Source organism: Gymnoscopelus microlampas (assembly GCF_963454915.1).
Source record: "Gymnoscopelus microlampas genome assembly, chromosome: 12".
Taxonomy (NCBI): Eukaryota; Metazoa; Chordata; class Actinopteri; order Myctophiformes; family Myctophidae; genus Gymnoscopelus; species Gymnoscopelus microlampas.
In genome coordinates, this window is record NC_139949.1 from 15,716,741 (window position 1) to 15,738,702 (window position 21,962).

General features: G+C 44.8%; 1 protein-coding gene across 3 annotated transcripts in view; it reads left to right on the forward strand.

The window, feature by feature from the left end:
- The window catches only part of shroom1 (shroom family member 1), a 55,606-nt gene extending 34,526 nt beyond the window's left edge, over positions 1–21,080 (forward strand). For 2 of the 3 annotated variants that reach the window (XM_084073173.1, XM_084073174.1), the window contains 8 exons: positions 1,688–4,601; positions 5,253–5,439; positions 5,969–6,021; positions 6,608–7,351; positions 7,849–8,505; positions 10,923–11,031; positions 13,691–13,963; positions 17,627–21,080. In XM_084073173.1, the coding sequence (XP_083929299.1) occupies positions 1,849–4,601; positions 5,253–5,439; positions 5,969–6,021; positions 6,608–7,351; positions 7,849–8,505; positions 10,923–11,031; positions 13,691–13,963; positions 17,627–17,881 (5,031 nt within the window). In that variant the 5' untranslated portion in view covers positions 1,688–1,848 and the 3' untranslated portion in view covers positions 17,882–21,080. The remainder of the gene's footprint in view (positions 1–1,687; positions 4,602–5,252; positions 5,440–5,968; positions 6,022–6,607; positions 7,352–7,848; positions 8,506–10,922; positions 11,032–13,690; positions 13,964–17,626) is intronic. The other variant, XM_084073175.1, reaches the window with a different exon arrangement.
- Positions 21,081–21,962: the final 882 nt, after the last annotated feature.

Here is a 21,962-nt window from a genome sequence, read left to right on the forward strand (position 1 = left end):
CACACACACACACACACACACACACACACACACACACACACACACACACACACGTACTCTTTGAACCCCTCTCTCCTTCTTCCAATCTCTGTCTCTCACACCCTCTCTATCTCTTTTTTTCTTTCTTTGAGGATTTCTCTGAAGACAGACTTATCTCCTGTCACCTTCAAACACCTAGCAAACACCTCATTTAATGAACTTGGAAGTCTATACTGTATATAGAAGTTCACATGTACTATTTACATAGCAGCCACTTCACAGTGCCCTGAGAATGATCACCGCTAAGCTAATGGAGACGATAGGAAAGCTAATGAAGTCAAATCCATGGAGAAAATGTTTTAAGTCTTAATGCGCCCTGCCACGGTGGTGTATAATCCATTAAACATCTGTCACATGACTTAATCCTTCCATATTTCTGCCAGGTCAATGGTGAATTCCAGACATTTTTTCGTGTGTGTGTGCTGCAACGTGCGCTGACAAACTGAAGGGCCCCTAATTAGAGGCCTTGGTGCATACCAGTCGACAGGCTCCTTCAGCAGGTGGCTAACTGTTGTAGGAACTCCTGGCCCATATTGCTTGTCAGTTTTGATATGACCTCGTAATAGAAAGTGAGATTAAAAATGTACGAATTAAGCTCATTTGGGTGCAGTTCGGGTCATTCCAAACTCAGCGCTGCAAATATCTTTTCTTATGTTTTCTTAGAAATTAATATTGATTACTTTTCCAATTTAGCAAATAATTGAGAAGCACTTAAACATTTATAATATAGAATTGACTAATAGATTTTCCACTAAATCAATTAGTCTGATCCGAATTTTTACTTTGTTGTGCAATGCTGATCTACAAGCTCACAACTGTTGTGAGCTTATAGATTTATTTATAATCGATTCAATTGATCAGTTCGATTAACTGTTGCACTCCTGGGCCGTTTTCACTGAGAAGTCTAACATATGGAATATTCTACAAAGGTAAATATCTATGCAGTGACCCAGTGAACTCGCCAGAAGGAGAAACTAAGCATGAGGCATAAAGTGAGATTGGAGCGTTAATGAGCAGAGTTAAAGGATTTCCCCTCATGTACCAATAAGACCTCCTGGACGCTGCTCAGGGTGAAAACACAGTTCTGTCGGCCAGAACTCAGCTAGATGGAGAGAGAGAGACTGCAACCTTTGCCAATCAGCGTTCAGTCTTGTGCTGCTTATAGGTGTCTGGAAGTGTGTTTGTGTTGCGAAAGGTCTTTCCAGCCAAAAAGGTCGAACACAATAGAAAATGTGTGTGGAGTACTAATCCTTTTTTTTTTCTCACAAAATCTACATTATATTATATATCAGGTTTTCTTTTTTATCTTAAGTTATCATGTTTGATATCAGCCAATAACGCTGCAATTTTTCTTTCATATCGATATGTTACGATTTTCTAATTTGTTATGGCAGAATAGAATCTATTCTATCTAGTTATAGTTCCAGGATTCATCTATTCATTATATGTGTATATATTTGTTTTTAAAATCTCTTCTAACTAAGTGGATGCCAGAGTCCACACCACGACTTCAAGGATGACAGTGGTGAACAAGATAGATATACACTACAGTAGTTATAATGTTTGGGTCGGACGGAAGACCTTTTTACTCTTGATATGTGCACCACGATAACCCGCCTTTGTTCTGTTTGTTCTTCTCTACCCTCAGGAGCTACCATTTCAAGAGGCTTATAATCACCAATTGGAGGCAGGAAAATGACCTGAACAATCACTAAACGACTGACGGACAACCCTCATACACACGCCACGCATTCCATCCATCCATCGCCCTTCCCGTCAGACACCACCCCATCCATCCATCCTTCACCGATGGACTCCTACAACTTCCACTTTGAGAGAATGAGCACCCTGGACCTGCACCCTCTGAGCCTGCCGGTCAGCCGCCTCTCCCCCGCCAAGTCCAGCAGCAGCATCGTCGACCAGTTCGCCCACCACCACCACCAGCATGGCAAAGGGGACTCCGCTTACAGCTCCTTCTCTGGAGGCTCCACCGCCCCGGACTACCCCTCCCCCTTCCTCCCGGACGACCTCCAGCCCGGCGGCGCGCTCCACCAGTACGCCGATCTCAAGTACGTGAAGGCCGTCTACCACCCCGGTCACGTTCTCCAGTCGGACGCCAGGAGCATGGACCAGCTGTACCGCTCGATGGAGGCCATCTCCCAACAGTATCGCTATAACAACGGCAACAGCGCCGGCGGCAGGTGCCACGGCGTCAACGGTTCCCATGGCGGTGACAAGGCGTTCTCTAACCGCGACGCGCCTCTCGTGACTCCGTCCCCTCCTCCTCCTCCTCCTCCTCCACCTCCATCTCTTCATCCTCCGCCCCCTCCGGCTCGCCTGGACAGCTTCATAACCACAAGGAACCTTGAGAACAGCCGGGTTCACCACCAGGGCGCCGAGTCCCAACCCCAGCCTCAGCAGCCCCAGCAGCAACAGCAGCAGCACTCGAGGCCCCAACCTCAGAACGCCCCCAGACCCGAGATGGCCCAATCGGAGTCGGGCGGCGACGCTCTGAGGTCCGACCCGGTCCGCGGAGGGCGGCGGAGCTCGCCGCTACAGCAGCCGCCAATCTACCGGCCCCACCTCCAGCAGCAGCCGCACGATCACAGCCGGGAGTCGCTGAACCCGGAGCAATCGGAGCATCGTCCCTTTGCCGATAACAAAGCGGCGTGCGAGCGGCCAGAGCAGAAGTCGGCGGACGCCTCGAACAGATCGCCGCCTCGGGCCGCGAGCCAGCCCGAGCAACGTGCACACGGTCAGCCCGCCGGCAGCGGAGGATGGAACAGAAACCACGGCAACAAGAGCCACCCTGTCGAGGGTCAGCGCAAGCGGGCGCACTCGGCCCACGACATCCTTGACCCGGAGCTGAACCGACCGCCGAGCCCGTGGAACGCCGCGCAGCACCTGACCAACAGCAGCATCCAGCACAAGGGCCAGTTCTACTTTGTCACGGGCGTGTGCAAACCGGCCGAACCCGGTTCGCAGGCGCACTCCGTGTCGTCCAGCGTGTCGGAGTCGGGCAGCGAGAGCTCCACCATGGTGGAGACGTACAGGCTGAGAGAGAGAGAGAGATGTCACAGCACGCTGGATAATATGTTCAAGCCTCTCCAGCAAAGGCCTCCCAGCTCAAATGACTCCACCACCACCAATGAGACAGATGTCTTCTGTTCTGTGACCCACGGGCCAGAGCTAATCCCCACGGGCCACGATGAGAACCGCATCGCGGTTTCCCACAGACCCTCGGTCGCCTCGAAACAGTGCTCCCGCAGTTTTGACGCCTTGGAGCAAAATCACTTGAATCGAGACATCGGCCGACACACGGCCAACCACCCTATCTTCTACTGCGGCCCAGAGGAGAACGCCCCCACGCTGCAAATCATACAGCCGACCATGGAGGTTTCCTTCAGCGCCAACCAACCCAGCCCTCACAAGAGGGAGGAGCAGACGAAGAAAGGACGGAGGCAGCCTTTGTTAGACATAGCGAGCGAGAGGATCAACAAGGAGACCACCCCGATGCTGTACCACCTCACTGGCGCCAGCAGGGTGGCAGCGAAGCCCAAGAAGGACGTCAATTTCAGCGTGAAAGGCAAAGGATCGAGCGTCAACAAGACCGTTCACAAGGAACCTGCCGCCAGCTGCAACGAGAGAGCCGCCGTGGCTGAAATGGCCAAGGACGATAGAGGGGGGGACGTTTCCGCTTCCTGTAACACGCTCGACGACTCCTTTAAGAAGTACTACAAGGAGAAGCTGAAGGTCGCCCAGTCCAAAGTACTGAGGGAGACTTCGTTCAAGCGGAGGGACCTGCAGCTGTCGTGGCCGCATCGGATCCGACAGCGGCCCGAGCTGAGACCCGCGGTCATCCACTCGTTCGCCTCCTCGCAGGACTCCGAGGCCTCGACGGACACGCTGACGCCCTCCGTCGCCTCCGAGGACACGGAGAGAGCGAGCGTCAAGGAAGAAGCTCCGGAGAAAGAGAAGGAGGGCAGGAAGGAGAGCGAAAAGGAGAACGGGAAGCCGCCGAAGGTGGCCCAGCCCCAGGTGGCGCGCATCGGAGGTAGGAAGCGCCTGACCATGGAGCAGAAGAAGATGTGTTACTCGGAACCGGAGAAGCTCCACCAGCTCGGCGACGTCCCCTACCACTCCGCCTGCCGTTCCCTCGGCAACGAATTTGAAATGCCCTTCTCTGTTGACCTGGAGCGGGAGGAGGAGCCTGTGCTCCAAGGAGAGCAGGGATTGGTCGCCACGAGGAGGAAGATGTTCGAGACCAGAGGCCGGGCTCTCTCGGCTTCCAGTGTTTCTAAGAACAGCCTGAAGCACCTGCAGCATAAGGCCTTGGTGGAGTACATGGAACGCAAGACGAACCAGAAGGTGGCCGAGCCCCAGCAACCGGGGCCTCAAGTACTAACGACGCCCTCGAGGCAGAGGCATTCACTGGGGGAGAAGCCATCCGACTGGGGCCCCAGGCCACTGTCTGGAGGTACCGAAACCAAAGGTCCTAAGAAGAAACAGAACAGGCCCCACTCTGCAGGCCGCATCCTGGACGCGCCATCCAGCTCCATGAGGTGTGTGTGAGAGAATGGAAGGAGTGCATCTCAATGTAGTTTGTGTTAAATCAGTGGTGGGAAAAGTACTCACATTTCTTACTGAAGTTAAAGTATCGATGCTGCAATGTAGAAACACTCTGTTACAAGTAAAAGTCTGGAATTCAGAATTTACTTGAGTAAAAGTACAAAAGTATTGGAATCAAAATGTACTTAAAGCACCAAAAGTAAAAGTTCTAAAATGTTTGAAAATAGCCGATCTACAAGCTCACAACGCGTCGCATCGCGACGCGTTGTGAGCTTGTAGATCGGCTATTTTCAAATAGCCTAGGTGTAAAATAGGGCTAAAGGGGTTAATGTATGTTTTATAATATAATAATTTATATCTGCAAAGTAACTAGTAATTAAAGTTTTCAAATCATTGTAGTGGAGTAAAAGTACAATATTTGCCTCTGAGATGTAGTGCAGTGGAAGTAAAAGAACTGCAAACTGGAAATACTCCAGTAAAGTAAAAGTACCTAATAAATGTACTTTAGTACAGTACTTGAATAAATATACTTAATTACTTTCCACCACTGTGTTAAATACACAAAATATTTAGTTACACTTTGTGGGGGCGTCACGAAACACACAGTTCAGTCTTTAACCATTTCAATTCTCGCACGACGACAGGTACGCCCAGTTCTTCTCCTCCCAGTCTGGCTCGGTCCAGTCTGGGGGTCACCCTCGCCAGGCCGGCTGGAGGGAAAGCCAGGGCCCACGTCAGGGGAAGTGTGCCTCGGCCGAGAGTCTGCTGGACCAGCCTGAACCACCCAGCTGCTTCCGGAACAGATCCACTTCCACCCCACACGCATTTCAGGTACACAACTATTTCAACGTCTGTGGTTTTGAGCACTTCTTGGTTGTGTTTTTTTAAAATCATGTATACGGAGATGGAGGCAGACTTTTTTTTAAATAATGCCAGATACTCATTTACGCTTGGAGGTCCATTCAGCTGTTCTTATCAATGATGAACAAAAACTCCACTTTTTGTTTTGTTTTAGTCATTTCCTGAAAAATAAACATTTTGGAGTTAGCTGGTTTCTGCCCGACAGCAGAGATACCGGTATATGAAATAAAAACTTGAGGAAGCCATGTTTGGTTATCTGCAGTAGCTGGTACTGTAGGCCTATTCATTTACCATGAAGACATTTGTCTGTTTGTTTTAATATGTAGATGTGTAGTAAATAGTGTAAAATCTAATCTCTAATGCAACTTTTTTTATTCATTTACTTTTACTAACTTTCTAATTTACAGCTGTATAGACTACTGTTTTTATACTCATGATTTTACATACTGGATTCAGTACAGAGATATGGTAATGCCTTATTTGTTTTCTTTGTCTGCAGGCACAAGGCATTGAGAGGGATCCATCATCAGTTAACACCACGGAAAGCTGCAGGTATATACCAGCGTGGCATACACAAAGTCAGGCGTTTTGCATAGGTTTTGGGTCAGGGAGGTATTAGGTCAGTGATGTGTGCTGTGGCACAGATTATGAATCTCACTTTAACATTGCTTATTGTGGCGCTGAAAGTGAACACCCACCTGATTCAGCAAGCCAACATTCCTTTCTGGAAGATTTATGTGTTTACTGTAAAAAAGAGGAATCGTTGCCTGAAGAAATGTTAGAGGAGTTAACATTTAGCAGACAAATAGCAGATATACAAGCTCATAGCTATGAGCTTGTAGATCTGCTATTTTGTAAAAAAATCTTGAACATTTTTTGCAAATCTTTGAATATATATATTTTTAAAGCAAACTCAAATCTTTGCTTCTGGGGGGTCCCTGGAACAAAATATTTTGAGATGGGGGTCCGTGGCCAAATTATTTTGGGGGTCCTTGACATGAAAAAGTTTGAGGACCACTGATATAGAAACATAAGTCTTTTTCACAAAACGTAGGATTTAGAAGAATCGGCCTCAGGTCTTAATGTGTTATCACAGATCAGGTACAGAAAATTAATCGTCACACCCGACTTTTTGCAGTCTCCCGTTCAAGGCCGACGAGGAGGAGGAGGAGCCCACGGCCGCCAGGCCGGCCCCCGAGGGCCAGCAACGGGTCCGCGTGGTCGCGGAGAGGGGGAAGTCCATGGAAGAGCTGGGAACCGTAAGGGTCATCACGAGGCCCTCGGCGCTGAGCAAGAGCTCCGAGCAGTTGGACCAGTTAAAGAACCATCATCAGACTCCTCTGGGACTGGAGGAGAGGGAGAAGAGGAGCGCGTCGTTCTTTGGAGAGGTGCCGAGAGAGGCAGCCCGGGGGCATCGGAGAGACAGGAAGGACCCGTGGGGATGGGAACAAGAGGGACGATGGGAAAAAGAGGGACGTGAGAGCGTCGGCCAGAACAAGGCCCAGGGACAGGTCCAGACGAGTCCGACCCAGAAAAAGTCCCCGCTCAAGCAGGACTCGCCGCCGCCGCCGCTGGGTGGCGAGGAGCGCACGACTAGTCCTCCCTCGCCCAGGTCCGCCTCCCCGGTCTCCTTCGTCTCCGTCTCCTCGTCCCGGCCCAGAGTGCACCACTCCGGGTCCCCCGGATCACAGGGTTCTCTGTCTGGTGGTGGTGAGAGCAGGCTCAGTCGACCTTCTTCCAGCGAGACCTCCTCCAACCCCCCCCCATCCCCCAGAGGTCAGGAGGCCAGTGAGAGAGAGGTCAAGTCTACCTCCTCCTCCTCCTCTCCGTCCACAACCAGCCACACGAAGGTGCCTTCTGAGAAAAGGCGCAGTAGCTCCAGGTAAGGACAGATACTAGGCCTTGACATTTAAATGTAACTGCCACACTGTATTTTTCTTTTCTTTTATAAAGATATGTTTGGGGGCTTTTTCTGCCTTTATGGCTTTGGATAGAGGGCTGACAGGAAATGGGGGGAGAGATGGGGGGGGTGACACACAGCAAAGGTCGTCGGGATCGGGAGTCGAACCCACGACATGCTGTCAAGCACATATGCTGGATTACTAGCGTATGTGGTATGCGCCTGGACCGCTAGGCCAGAGGGCACCCGCCACGCTGTACTTTTTAAATTAGATAATGTTCATTAATTGGTATTTCAATGTAAAAACAGATTTTTAGCTTTGATTTGAAGCAATTATTCTTTTCTTTTTCTTTTTTTTAACAGACCAGGGTTGAATTGTTTTCTGCAAATAAGTATGCTGCGATTTCTTTAACCTGCTTGAGTAGAATGTCTAAATTTTGTCTAAATGTTAAAATATCTTTCATTGACTTTTTGACCAGCGTTTGTCCTAGCTCTGCTTCTCATCTCCAACTTGATTCGTCCACCATCAGGGTCAGAACGTCCCCCCCTGCGTCCTCGTCGGAGCGAGAGCAGTCGGTGGACGAGCCGACGCGGCCGACCGACGAGTTCCTCCCACCGCCAGAGTCGAAGCAGGAAGTGTCGCTGAGCTGCGGCGTGACCACCGACCCGTCGCTGTGGATACTCCCTCCCGAACAAGAAGGCAAAGAGGACGCGCGGCAGTGCACGCCGTTAACCGACGACGTGTTCGTGGACGATACCGCCAGCTCTGGCCCTCCCGTGCAGCCCGGTGAACCCCTGGCGTCTCCCTCCACCTCGGCCTCTGATGCGGACTCCAGCCAGGGCGCAGAGGAAGAAAAAGAGGAGGTGAAAGCGGGGGAGGGGCAGGCGACGGAGGACAGGGGCGCTCCGGAGGGAGAGACGGAGGAGGGTCCGGAGAAAGCCGGCGAGCTCCGGCCGCGGTGGGCGGAGCTCGCGGAAGCGGTGGTCAGGGCGGACCAGTCGCTGGCCAGAGCGCTGTACCCGCTGACCAATCGCAAGACGGCGTTGATGCTGATGGAGCAGCTGCTGTCCGAGGACACGCTGCTGATGGAGGAGCATTATAAGAAGAAGCAGGAGCACAGAGGAGGAGCAGAAAGGTGAATGGTCTTATCTTTTCGAGCTCCTCGGAGGCGCGATTTTGACGCTGTTCGATGAAAGCCTTGTATGTCCAAAACGGTTACTTTTCAGAAAATGTACTTATTATTTAGTCACAAGTTCTTGTTAATATGTTTCATTGGTTCAATATCTATAAAACCCACAGACAAACATAACCACTTTCACTCAAATTAGTTTGAAAAAAATAGCCAAATTATTACTATTTTTGCTACTTTTGTGTGACACTGTAGTATGACGAAACAGGGCATTAATTTAGAAAACAATATAAAAATTTGAATTAAGTACTGTAGATATAAGGTTTCTGCCCAACAGCAGCGATGTGGTAGTCATGAATTATAATGTTTCAAGCATCTAATTTCTGGTCATTTATTTGCACTATTATTACGTAGTGCCACCTCTGTGGTATTTAAAGATTTCAAGCAGAGCGAGTGTGTAAATAAAGCATCCCATGAAGATGGAAATTTAACTTGCTTGTGGCAGGTATTTTACACTCCAGGCTAGTACACACAACTCACCCACATTGTCATGTGCTGGCAATTCAAAACACTAAATATGGGAGAAGATCAAGTAGAGCATGTATAGGATGCTGAGGTGAGAGTTAGCTGCACTTAGCAAGCCAGTGGCTAAAACCCTCAACTTCTACTGTATCTTTACATTTAAGCAAAACACACATCTTATTCAACAGTTGCATCAGTGTGAAATGCTGACCATTTCAGTCGACCTTTAACCCATTAAGACCGGGACACCATCTGTCATTTTAGATTTTAACCATTTTAACCATTATCTCACACTTTGTCTATTCAAAAATAGCAGATATACAAGCTCATAGCGCAGCGCGCTATGAGCTTGTAGATCTACATTTTTTTGAATATATATATTATTTTTGTAACTCAAATATTTGCTTCTGGGGGATTCTGCAAATGTCTTCTAAATACAGTTAACAGTAACAGTTTTCTGAAAAAACTTATGATGCTATAATATCAGTGGTTCTCAAAATGTTCATGTCAAGGACCCCCAAAATGATATGTATTTGGCCGCGGACCCCCATCTCAAAATATGTTGTTCCAGGGACCCCCACCAGAAGCAAAGATTTGAGTTAAAAATGTTCGCTTTAAAAATAAATATATCAAAGATTTGCACATTTTTCACAATAAAAAAAAAGATTGCAGATCTACAACCTCACATCGTGGCACTCGGTGCCACGCTGTGAGCTTGTATATCTGCTATTTTTGAATAGCCAAAGAAATCTTAAAAATGACACCTGTTCCCGGCGTTCCCGGTCTTAATGGGTTAATGATTTAAGGTTCAGCCAAGTTTACAGTATAAGTGGGGTAGACGAGGCAAAGTTCATTTAAGATTCATGGTGTAGGTGTACTGTGTCTCCAGGACACATCATACAGACAGAGCCCAGCACCACCAGTGCAGTGTTACCTTGCATTACATCACACGCACAGACACACCTGGGGTGTCTGTTCGCCGCGTGCAATTTAAAATGTCTGCCGGCTTAAAGTGCTGCAGAATCATCTTTCCAAAGAATTTGCAACGGTAGCGCAGCGTATCGTAATCCATCACTTTATAAGGAGTATAGCTACATTATGCTCAGGTGGCACCGCATTATAAAATGTATGGGACCATCTGATATAGCAAGAAAATCTTAGTATGGGTTCTTTGTCATGCAAGCTTATAGCTACAATCCCTTCCCTATGTTTCATTTCCTACCTTGGATTTGAGTCTCTTGCTTGGGAGACCAAGCTACTCCCAAACTGTCACGAGGGAATCCCTGCTCGGCTAGGGGAGCTACATTTCTTAACCCATTCAAACTGGGAACGCATCTCTGTAACTTTTGGATTTCTTTAGGCTATTTTTTGAAAAATCATTCATGCAAATCTTTGCATGTATATTTTAACATAACATTTTAACTAAAATCTTTGCTTCTGGGGGATTGTACAAATGTCTTTTATGTTTCTACAGTATAATATCTGTGATCCTCAAACTCTTGTTTTCGTGTCAAGGACCCCTAAAATGATATGTATTTGGCCGCGGACCCCCATCTCAAAATATGTTGTTCCAGGGACCCGCTCAGAAGCAAAGATTTTAGTTAAAATCTAATGTGAAAATAGCAGATCTACAAGCTCGTAGTGCGGCACTCTGTGCCGCGCTATGAGCTTGTACATCTGCTATTTTAAAATGACACAGATGCGTTCCCGGTCTTAATGGGTCAATGGAAGAGTAGCGATACCACCTCCAACCTCAGCAGATCTACTAGTTACTGTGTATTGTCATACTGGATCATACACATTTCATTCATTGAAATAAGTTCCGGATTGCAGTTTTTACGTAGAGCTCAGGGTGAATGACTCCGTGAATTTACTGAATGACTTTATCCCCATGTTTCTAGCTCTGAACCGGTGGAGAATGGGGGGGCCGCTCCCTGTTCCCCTGCTCCTGACAGCCAGACCCCTCAGTGTCCTGAGCCCCAGGACAAGGCAGAAATCCTTGAGAAGAAGGTGACTATATTAACATATATTTGATGGAAGCTTTTTACTTCATTTTACTGAAGAGTTTTAGTTATGCGTTATTAAATAATACAGCACAGAAATATTCTGTACTGAAAGTGTGTGTGTGTGTGTGTGTGTGTGTGTGTGTGTGTGTGTGTGTGTGTGTGTGTGTGTGTGTGTGTGTGTGTGTGTGTGTGTGTGTGTGTGTGTGTGTGTGTGTGTGTGTGTGTGTGTGTGTGTGTGTGTGTGCGTGTGTGTGTGTGTTATGAAGGCAGGAATTACTTGAACCCTAGCATCCCTTTTCTGGCCATGTCATAAGAGGCGAACATTTGGCCAAAATAGGCAAACATTCCGCGAAAATAGCCAATCTTCAAGCTCGCAATTGCGAGCCTGCGACGCAATGTAAGTTTGTAGATCAACTATTTTCCGTGAAGACATTTGGTGTACAGAGAAAAAAGGAAGGGACCAAGTATAGAACCCTGGGGGACCCTGGTCAAATGAAGTACATAGGGTTTAATTGGTTATAACTGGTTGAGGCCTATCCTAAGCTTATGAGTAGGTACACATTTTATCATGAGATAGTGAAGACAAGATCCTAACCTAAACCCTAATTTATACTGTCGCACAACCAAGTTTAAACCGAACATATTTTTGACACCATGCAATGAAATTGAATCAGGCGTAACCCTGGCAGTGGTAGTCAGTGGTGTAAAAAGTATTCAAATATTTAACTTAAGTAAAAGTATCAATACAATGCAATGTAGAAATACTCTGTTAAAAGTCAAAGTCCAGAATTCAAATATATATTCAGTATGTCCCATTTCACAAGTTTTCAAATGTATAAAATGCATAAAAAGCTTTTGAAAATAGCAGATCTATAAGCTCACAATGTGTCGCATCGCAACAAATTGTGAGCTTGTAGCTCTGCTATTTTCGAATGGCCAAAATGTATAGGGCTGAAGTGGTTAATGTATGTTTTGTAAAAATAATCCAAATCTACAAAGTAACTAGTAACTAAAGTTTTCAATTAATTGTATAAGTAAAAGTACAATATTTGCCTCTGAGATGTAGTGGAGTAGAAGGAAAAGTATTGTAAATTGGAAATACTCAAGTAAAGTACAAATATCTCAACATTTTAGTACAGTACAGTACATTACTTAAGTAAATGTACTTAGTTACTTTCCACCACTGGTGATAGTAATACTCTCTTCCTATTGAGCACAAAACAATATGCCTTCAGAATGGAAAAAAAGAGACATGGCAACGTCCATACATGAGCCAAAAATGAGACAATGTCTTGCCAAGATAATTCAATTTATTACAAAAGCGAAAGGAACTGTGCCAAAATCAGTGCATAAGAAGAGCAAACGAAATTTAGACAAGGCTCGACACATCAGAGAAGACTTTTCTGCGGTTGTGTTGTTTGTGTGTCTTTGTTGCTTTACTTTCACAATGGAAAAGAAAGTTTTGAGCGTTGCTGATGATTTCACATGGATGCCATCTGGATGCTATTTGGCCATAATTGGATCACGTCAAACCGTGATGGTTGTTTCACTTATCGCCTGATGAACTGCCTGGCTCTTATCTGTGTCTCCACTTTGTCTGATTCTCGCCATGGAAACCTGGCTCCCCTCGCCTCCTGACCAGGGTTGCCAGATCTGCTTATCATAATCTCCCCGCAAGATTTCATTTGAAAATAGCCGATCTACAAGCTCACAACGCGTCGCATCGCGACGCGTTGTGAGCTTGTAGATCTGCTATTTTCAAATAGCTGATGTACATGTTAAAGTGCTCGTGCGGCCCATCGTCGCTTCGTTTGGGCTGGTTTTCCTAGACCTGGTTGCTTGTTTCTCTCACAGAATCTGGCAACACTGCTCCTGACTGACCCCTGCATATCATGACGTCATGCTCTTGTAAATACATGCATAAAACCCATATGACTCAGATGGCCAAACAGTCATTCATAATTCATAATGCTCTTATTAACTCAAACCCTCTTTACTGTATTTAGTTGACCTCTTGAGTCCCCCCCAGGGCTCATATACTCGCCAATCTACAAGCTTCCACATCAGCTGGTAGATCAGCTATTTTTGATGAATGTTCGCCGCAGAATAGGGACGCTAGGGTTCAAGTGTTAACACCAGTGGTGTACAGTAACTAAGTACATCTACTCAAGTACTGTACTTAAGTACAATTTTGAGGTATTTGTACTTTACTTGAGTATTTCCAATTTCCAATACTTACTTTTACGATCTACAAGCTCATAATGCGTCGCAAAAGTTGTGAAATGGGACATTCTGCATAATGAATACCTTCTCCTTTTGGTACTTTAAGTACATTTTGATACCAGTGCTTTTGTACTTTTACTCAAGTACATTTTGAATTCCGGACATTTACTTGTAACAGAATACTTTTACATTGCAGTATTGATACTTTTACTTAAGTAAAACATTGGAGTACATTTTCCACCACTGGTTAACACACATGTATGCACTCACTCGCTCGCTCGCTCGCTCGCTCACTCACTCACTCACTCACTCACTCACTCACTCACTCACTCACTCACTCACTCACTCACTCACTCACTCACTCACTCACTCACGACTTCCTCTCTCTCGTGCATTTAGTAACACACACCCCCCTCTTCTTTTTTTTCCTCTTCCAACAGCATCTGCTGGTGTCCTACATCGAGGAGCGTTTCCAGGGGCTGGAGGAGACCCGCGGCGCCCTGCAGACGGAGGTCCGGGAGAACGAGGCGCGCGGCGAGGCCGTGGAGGCCCTGGTCCGGGAGCGCTGTCTGCCCGTGGAGCTGGAGCGCTACGCGCTCTTCATCGGGGACCTGGAGAGGGTGGTGAGCCTGCTGCTGTGCCTGTCGGCCAGGCTGGCCCGCGTGCAGAACGCCCTGAGCACCGTGGACCAGAACACGGACGCCGAAGAGAAGGTGGGTGGTGTGAATCCATTTTAGGAAAAGCGAACGACTTTCCCCACGCCCAGTGGTGGAAAAAGTACTCAAATGTTTTACTTTCGTAAAACATTTGCTCACAACACGTTGCGATGCGACACCTGAAGTACATAGGGTTTAATTGGTTATAACTGGTTGAGGCCTATCCTAAGCTTATGAGAGGTACACATTTTATCATGAGATAGTGAAGACAAGGTCCTAACCTAAACCCTAATTTATACTTTGTCGCACAACCAAAGTATACAAATAATTGTAGTGGAGTAAAAGTACGATATTTGCCTCTGAGATGTAGTGGAGTAGAAGTAAAAATATACTTAAGTACAGTACTTGAGTAAATGTACTTAGTTACTTTACACCACTGCCCATGCCACTTATTTCGATCATAGTTTAGGGATAGTTTAGGGATACTGGGTAAGGCACCGGGGAAAATAGGGCCCTGAGCTGACTAGTACGGCCTATGACTAGTTGTCGCTAGTCATTCAGGTACAAGCAGCAAAATGCAAGTGTGGTAAGGTCTGCAATACTGTGCACGATCAACTTAACAACAATAACAATAGTAAAGATAATAAGATAAGAAAAGAAGAAGACAAAAAACCACGGCAGCAATAGGGGAGTAGCTAGTGTCTGGATTATAGAATGTGCAATAAGGCATAACACATGTACATATAACTTGTATATATTGTACATTGTGCAATATTGGTTTGAGCAATCTGCATAGGAATATCTACAGGAATATCTACTTAGTCCTTCTTGATTCTTGATTAAATGTTTTTTCCAACCACGAAAATGACCTAAAACAAGTCCTCATTTTAGCTGTCACAAGAGCTCCTGTTTATCTCTTGTCTTTTCCCTAATGCAGTAGGCGAACGAGAGACATTCCTGGGTTTGTTGAAACTGTGTTTGCACGGTTACAGTTCAGAGATACATACCACTGAGTGGTTGGCTGAGGAGTGTGGTTAATGTCGAGCGATAAAGATCTACTAATGTACTCTAATGCACTCTAATGCACTGCTATGATGTGCGTTTTTCTATCTTTAACGCCCAGAACCTTTTTCCTTGCACTGAAGTGGTGTACGGTCATTCAGGTGAACGCGTACGGCTGATGTCTTAACCCACTAAGACTTGGAACGCATCTGTGTCACTTTAGATTTCTTTGGCTATTCAAAAATAGCAGATATACAAGCTCATATCGCGGCACCGAGTGCCGCGGTATGAGCTTGTAGATCTGCTATTTTTGAAAAATCTAGATTTCTTTTTTTTTTTCCAAAAACTGTTTTTAAGAATCGCCTCAGGTCTTAATGGGTTAAATGTCATATTGTCGCTGTCGGGTGGAAACCTTGTACGGTCACTTTTCAGAAAATGGAAAAAAGAACCTGTGTTGGATTGGGTCCAGTGTAGTTATTATTATTTAGTCACAAGCTCTTGTTAATACTAATCACAATGCATTGTGAGCTTATAGAACGGCTATTTTTGGGGGGGAAAAACAACAACCCAAAAGTAACAGATCTACAAGCTCACAATCGCGACACAATGTGAGCTTGTAGATTGGCCCTTTTCGCTATTTGTCGTGAGAAGAAGTGTATACCCGCTACAGACGGCATCTCAAACACGGCGCACAGCAAAGTCTAGCATGCATTTAATTCAGAGAGTTAAATTAACACTCTGGTGGACACTCAGCCAAGATGCACAATGTGTAAATCTGTCATTTTATCCGAACTGCTCAAATCATCAGTATTATCACAACATTATATCTCCTGCAGGCGATAAAATATGTCGACGTGTGTGGAAAAGGAGATAATCACGTGTCTAAAACAAACAAACAGTGAAACAATCCCGGCATGGCAGGACAGTTGCACAATCGTGAGTGCATTATTGTTGGAAGTGCTCCCATGCCCTCAGCCGTACTCCCTTTTTATTTGCTCAAGAACAGCAAACACGCCATTTGAGAAAAAAGTTGAAGGGCAGCTTGTCAGAGTCAAGGTCCCTCGCTGGTTGGAATTCAAAAAATGCCAGGAGGTTATCTCTGTTTAATGACCAGGCTTTTCGTTATCTTTAGCCGAGCCTAATGATTTGGTGGTCATTTCAACATTTATCTCATTTACTGCTTAATTGATGGCAATGTAAGGAGTTTGTTTTCATAACTAGCAATACTGTATATCCTTTTCAGATAGGAAAAAGTGACCTGCTGTCCATATTTGAATATCTATAAATAATAGATGTTTCACACCAGTCTGTGTTCTCATTTTGTCAACCGAGGACACGTGTTGTTTGCTGTCCTTACATCCCACGTGTTTTCATTTTGCACTGCCACTTGCTGTCATAATTGTTCCCAAATGGGACTTGATTTTGAATTAAACAATGTATTTTTCCTGAATTCACCATGAACTGGGTCACGACAATTACCATTACTCGTGAACGTGTCATTTGAACCCACTCTAATGTCTTCTCCGGGCTTTGTTTCTATGCAGACATTGTGTTTTGTTTATGCATCCCAGTTTTATTTCTCTGCATCCACTTATGTTTGCATGGACACTTTAGATTTTCTGATCTTGCACTGTCTGAAAGGGTTCTTTGTGAATGCCGTGTCAAACACGTTGCACACTGAGGGCTTGTTAGAAGCTCATTTGCCTTCTTGCTGTTATCAGCAACACTGATATTTACACTGACTCACCGAAACTCCAGCCCGGTTTCGATGACATTTGCATCTACCCTGCCCTCTGTTGACAATATGAAATACTGCACCTCTTTTTTTTCCTCTTGTGGACACAAGCTCGGTAATATGAGCGCACAACTGACATGTTTTGCTCTCCGTTACAGCTGCTTGTGATAAAATACCTTTCACCCAAAACGCAATAATCAAGTTGTTAAATATTAATCTGTGTGATATGATCCGCAAGGAACATAGTTTAAAAATCTTTGACTGAATAACTAAGAAGTTACCCATTTCGGTGGAGGGTGTCTATGAGTTAAACAGCACACATGCAATTACATAAAAGGTGACCCGTGTACCGCTCCTGTTTGCAGGACGACTGCTGCCATTTTAAGTAAAAGTGACTATTTTGACCATTGGTTGCAAGCAGTGGTGGAAAAAGTACTGACATTTTTTACTTCAGTAAAAGTATCAATACCACAAGGTAGAAGTACTATGTTACAAGTGAAAGGCCTGTGTTCAACATGTTACTTGAGTAAAAGTACAAAAGTATTGGCATCAAAATAAACTTGTACCAAAAGTAAAAGTACTGAGATGTTTCAAAATAGCAGATCTACAAGCTCACAACGCGTCGCGATGCGACGCGTTGTGAGCTTGTAGATCTGCTATTTTCAAGTAGCCTAGGTATAAAATAGGGCTAAAGTGGTTAATGTATGTTTTGTAATGTAATAATTTATATCTGCAAAGTAACTAGTAACTAAAGCTTTCAAATAATTGTAGTGGAGTAAAAGTACAATATTTGCCTCTGAGATGCAGTGGCCTAGAAGTAAAAGTATTGAAAATGGGAAATACTCCAGTAAAGTAAAAAATACCTCAAAACTGTACTTAAGTACAGTACTTGAGTAAATGTACTTTACACCACTGGTTGCAAGACTCAAAACCGTCTCTCCCTCTCCCTCACTCTTTCTTATTGCTGTCGGTCTCCTCTCCAGGAATCCCTGGACAACCGCCATCGGCTGCTGTGCAAGCAGAGGGACGACGCCAAAGACCTGAAAGACAACCTGGACCGCCGAGAGAGCGTGGTCTCCGGCTTCCTCTCGCGTCAGCTCACCGCCGACCAGCTGCGGGACTACCGGCGCTTCGTGCAGACCAAGGCCTCTCTGCTCATCAGGCAGAAGGACCTGGAGGAGAGACAGAGGCTGGGAGAGGAGCAGCTGGAGGCCCTACGTAACACGCTCCCTCTCTGAAGGAACAAGAGACGGGTTGGAGAAGAAGAAGAAAAAAAACACGTTGAATATCTCCTCTCGCCTCGTACCTTTTTTTTTCGCCCCCCGCACACTTTGACCGTACTGTGTGGTTTGTCAAGAAGATGTACTCCCCGGTTTGTACTCCCCCAGAGACATGGGACATATAGAGGGGTGAGTCGCGACGGGGTCCCTATTTCTGTCCCTTTTTGCGGACGGTAGTGAAGAAACTGAACGTTAGGTCGATGCTCAGGAGCCTGCGTCTCGCCATTGGGACCTTTGTTTTTGTCCTCAGGAGAGGGGGGGATAGGAGTGTTGTGTCTGCTCTCCTCTCAGTCCCATTGATGGAAAAGAATCCCAACTCCTCTACCTTTTCAACTAACGAATCCCCCACACTGTCCCAAGACCAGACGTCCCCTTGATGTCAGCGTGTAATAACCTGAAACACTCCCCCTCCCTCCCCCCTCCACCCTCCGGCCCAAGGCTGTTGGTCAGCCAGCACAATCGTCCGCACCTTCCTGTCGGAGAACCGTTTCTCACTTCCAATGCGTACACACATGTCCAGTACTTTAACCACTTTAACCCGGGCGTTTCTGTTGTCAATTATAGCCAGGCGAAGGTTACAAAAACCAACGGCGTCGCACAACTTGGCAACCGGCTCCCCCTGGGTTAGTGTCGAAGTGTCCTTGAGCATTACACTTAACCCCTTAAGTGCCCCCCAATGAGCAGGCTGGTGCCTTGCATGGTTTCCTCCACCCTTCAGTGTGTGAATGGGTTTCTGTAATGCACATTGTAAAGCGCTTTGGATAAAAAGGCGCGTTGTGAGCTTGTAGACTATTTTCGAAATAATTTAGAACGTTTGTGTGTTTATAAGTGGTTAAAGAGAGGCTTATGCTATATTTCTGTGTGCCTTGATGTTGGTGTTGCTGTGGAATGACACTTAAGGCTGCTGTGTTGAAACTCTGTATACCCCCGTTAATGCCGTTTCAGTTAGTTGTCCGTTAATTTCCATTACATTTTGAGTGTCACGGTCCTTTGCCTTACGACTTCTGGAGACCCATCATAAGCTTTAAGATTGTATCTTGACCATGGGAGAGGAATAGCAGGTTCTCACCCACTGAGTTTTGCATGCCGGCGGACCAGGCGAGCCTGAAAACGTACTGTACTGTACCGTGCTGTGTCATCTCCATTACCATGTACATGTAGACATAGAAGACCTTTTATAATGTTCTTTCTTAATTTTTATATATATATATATTTCAAATTGACGCACTATAGATGTAAAAAACCAAAAAAGGTGAGTGAAAAAAAGCACTTTGTGATGATATGTAAAATGCACAGACATTTCCTGAAATCAAATTTGTTTTGGAAACTGTTTAAACTTTAAACTAAGCCTTTTTCCTTGTAATGTTGTGTTTTCTTTTCATTTCTTTTTTTATTGTTTTTGAATTTAGGAATATTGAAATGTGTTGAACTAAGAAAAGGACATAGGCACATCGGGCAAAGCTGAGGACTGTGTTTGTTCTGTTTCCGGCTAATTCAAGTTATTAACTCTTGATAGTTCCATCTGGACAGAGTTCTACTTGCAAATATGGAGGTAAACCACTTCACAGATTAAAAGTAAGACATTATTGTATCACACTACTTTCTTTCAGTGTCCTGAAAGACATAAGCAGTACTTGAAATATGTTTCTTTGAAAACTAACACAAGTCTAATTTAATTTTAAGTGTCTTAAACAATCTTTTCTACCCACTACTTCCACAATTTAGACCATTCCTAGGCCCACTGTGTCCTTAAGCCCAATATCTTATTGTCATTTTGACAGTAGCCAACAGTTTAAAAAGCTCTTTGTTAAATTGTTTTGAATAACAGATAATGCACTCTTAAATGAAAGACTCTTGACCCAATTTGTTTTTAATAGGATTTCAAATATGATGTCTTTATACATTATACATTTTTGTTAGATTTTCTTGTCAATTTCTACAAGATTTCTACAATGTATTGGGTATTTGACCTGACCATAAAGGAGTGTTGTTCTAAAGTGTGTGTGTGTGTGTGTGTGTGTGTGTGTGCGTGCGTGCGTGTGTGTGTCTGTATGCATGTGTGGGTGAACGTACGAGATGTTGAATGAATAAGCGTAAATGGTGTGTGTGGGCGTTAGCTGGCTAGACCTCTGTGTTTGCTCTTGTTTTTCGAGAAAAACAAATCCTATTAATACACAAAATAATCAAACTCCTTCTTTATGGACTTGCATTCATTGTAGGCTTATGCTCTGCTGAATAGCATTCTTACAACTTGTGGGCTGTCTGTGGTGTGTATAGTACTGCAGTATATTTTTGTAATCTTGCAACATCATAGATGCAGTCACTACAAAAGTTCAGTGTTCACTCAATAACAAAATGCCTAAATTAATCCCCCCTTTCAAAATGTCATGGAACTGAACTGACTCCAAAATAACATGTTTTCCCTTGGGAACTTGAACGCCTCCCATCCTGAAAGAGTTTTTTTTAATGTTTTCTGCTAAACAGTTTCACCGCCACCCCTAAACATTTCTTTGGAGATTTACGTCTCTGTCCGTTTTTCAGTTTGCTAAACAAATGTCTGTTTGTTTTGGCCATTGTTCATACACAGGGCTGCGGGGGTTAGTTACTCTCGTGTTGTTCCCTATAGCCTGGTGGAATTCCTCAGGCATGCAAAAGACCAACACTTTGGAGAACAGGCAGAGAGAGAGAGAGAAAATGAGTTGAGTGAGAAAACGTTCTCAACAAAGGAACGGCACATTCTTATATTCAGAAACATTCCTTTTTGGTCTTGCTGTGTTCACATACAACTTTGTAACTTCTCAAGTCATTGTCTTTTTTCCCCATTCATCAGTTGGTCCAAACAGTATTGGGAGATGGCTACAGGAGCTGTTGTTTAGAGGATAGGGGGTAGGGTCTTTAGCTAGAATAAGCAAGAGAGGAGAATGACAAAGATACAACTATATGCTGTCTTCAATTTAAGGACAGATATAATGGATTTCAATCTGCCCCAGATGTTGCGACAGCAACAGAGACATTTCTTCGTAATTCTTTTTATCGACTCGACTGTGCTCTCTGATGTGTTTCCATGTGTGTGTTTTTTTTTGTTTGTTATTTTGTGCTTCCTTGGAGTTGTGAATTCCATGTTTGTAATATTGTGAATAAATTAAGCTCTCTCGTCTTCCTGGTGGTTTCATTTAGCTTTTTAACAATACGGTTAAATGATCTTACTCATTCATGTTCCCTGAACCACAATATAGTACTGAGGCATATGACCCCCTGATCTGCACATACCTCAATACTTAGCATTCCTCTTCTACTTAAAAGTTTGAAGGCATTGGTTTGTTTCTCCCAGAGGAATCTGTATTTGCCTCTATTCTAATGGTTCCCAAACTTTTTAGCTCAAGACCCAAAAGAGAAATTAGTCGTTTTCCCGGGACCCAAACTAGTGAAAATAGCACATCTACTCACAACGTGTCGCTTCGCGCCACATTGCGAGCTTGTAGATCTGCTATTTTCACTACTTCTTAAACGTTTTTTTTAAATATATTTTTTTATATATTTGTTTTATTTAGTGAGTCTTTTGTTTAAACTTTTGTTTAAATCTTTTAAAATTATATATATATATATTATAATATTTTATTGATGTGGGAAACTATAAAAAAATATTTGAGATTTACACGCCACCCATGAAAATTGGTCAACGACCCAAACATGGGTCCCGACCCGATGTTTGGGAAACAGTGCTCTATTCAGTTGTTGGTCACACTCAATTTCAGGGCTTCTCCTCAGTTTGGCAGCTTGTTTCTCAGCTCTTCACTGCCACCTGCAGGCACACCTCCGCTGGTTATGAGAACTAAGTGCATGGCCACTGTATCACTGAACCATACTGACATTATATGAAGCACCCTTCAGCTCTGGTTTCCTGTGTGAGTGAGTTACTATGGGAATGTGACTGTCTAGGCACAGTAGATGTATAGATGGGCATTAGGCAGTAGAGCATGTACTGTACGACTCAATCCCCTCTTAAGGAGCAAGTGTGATTTGAGAAATTAACTTTTCC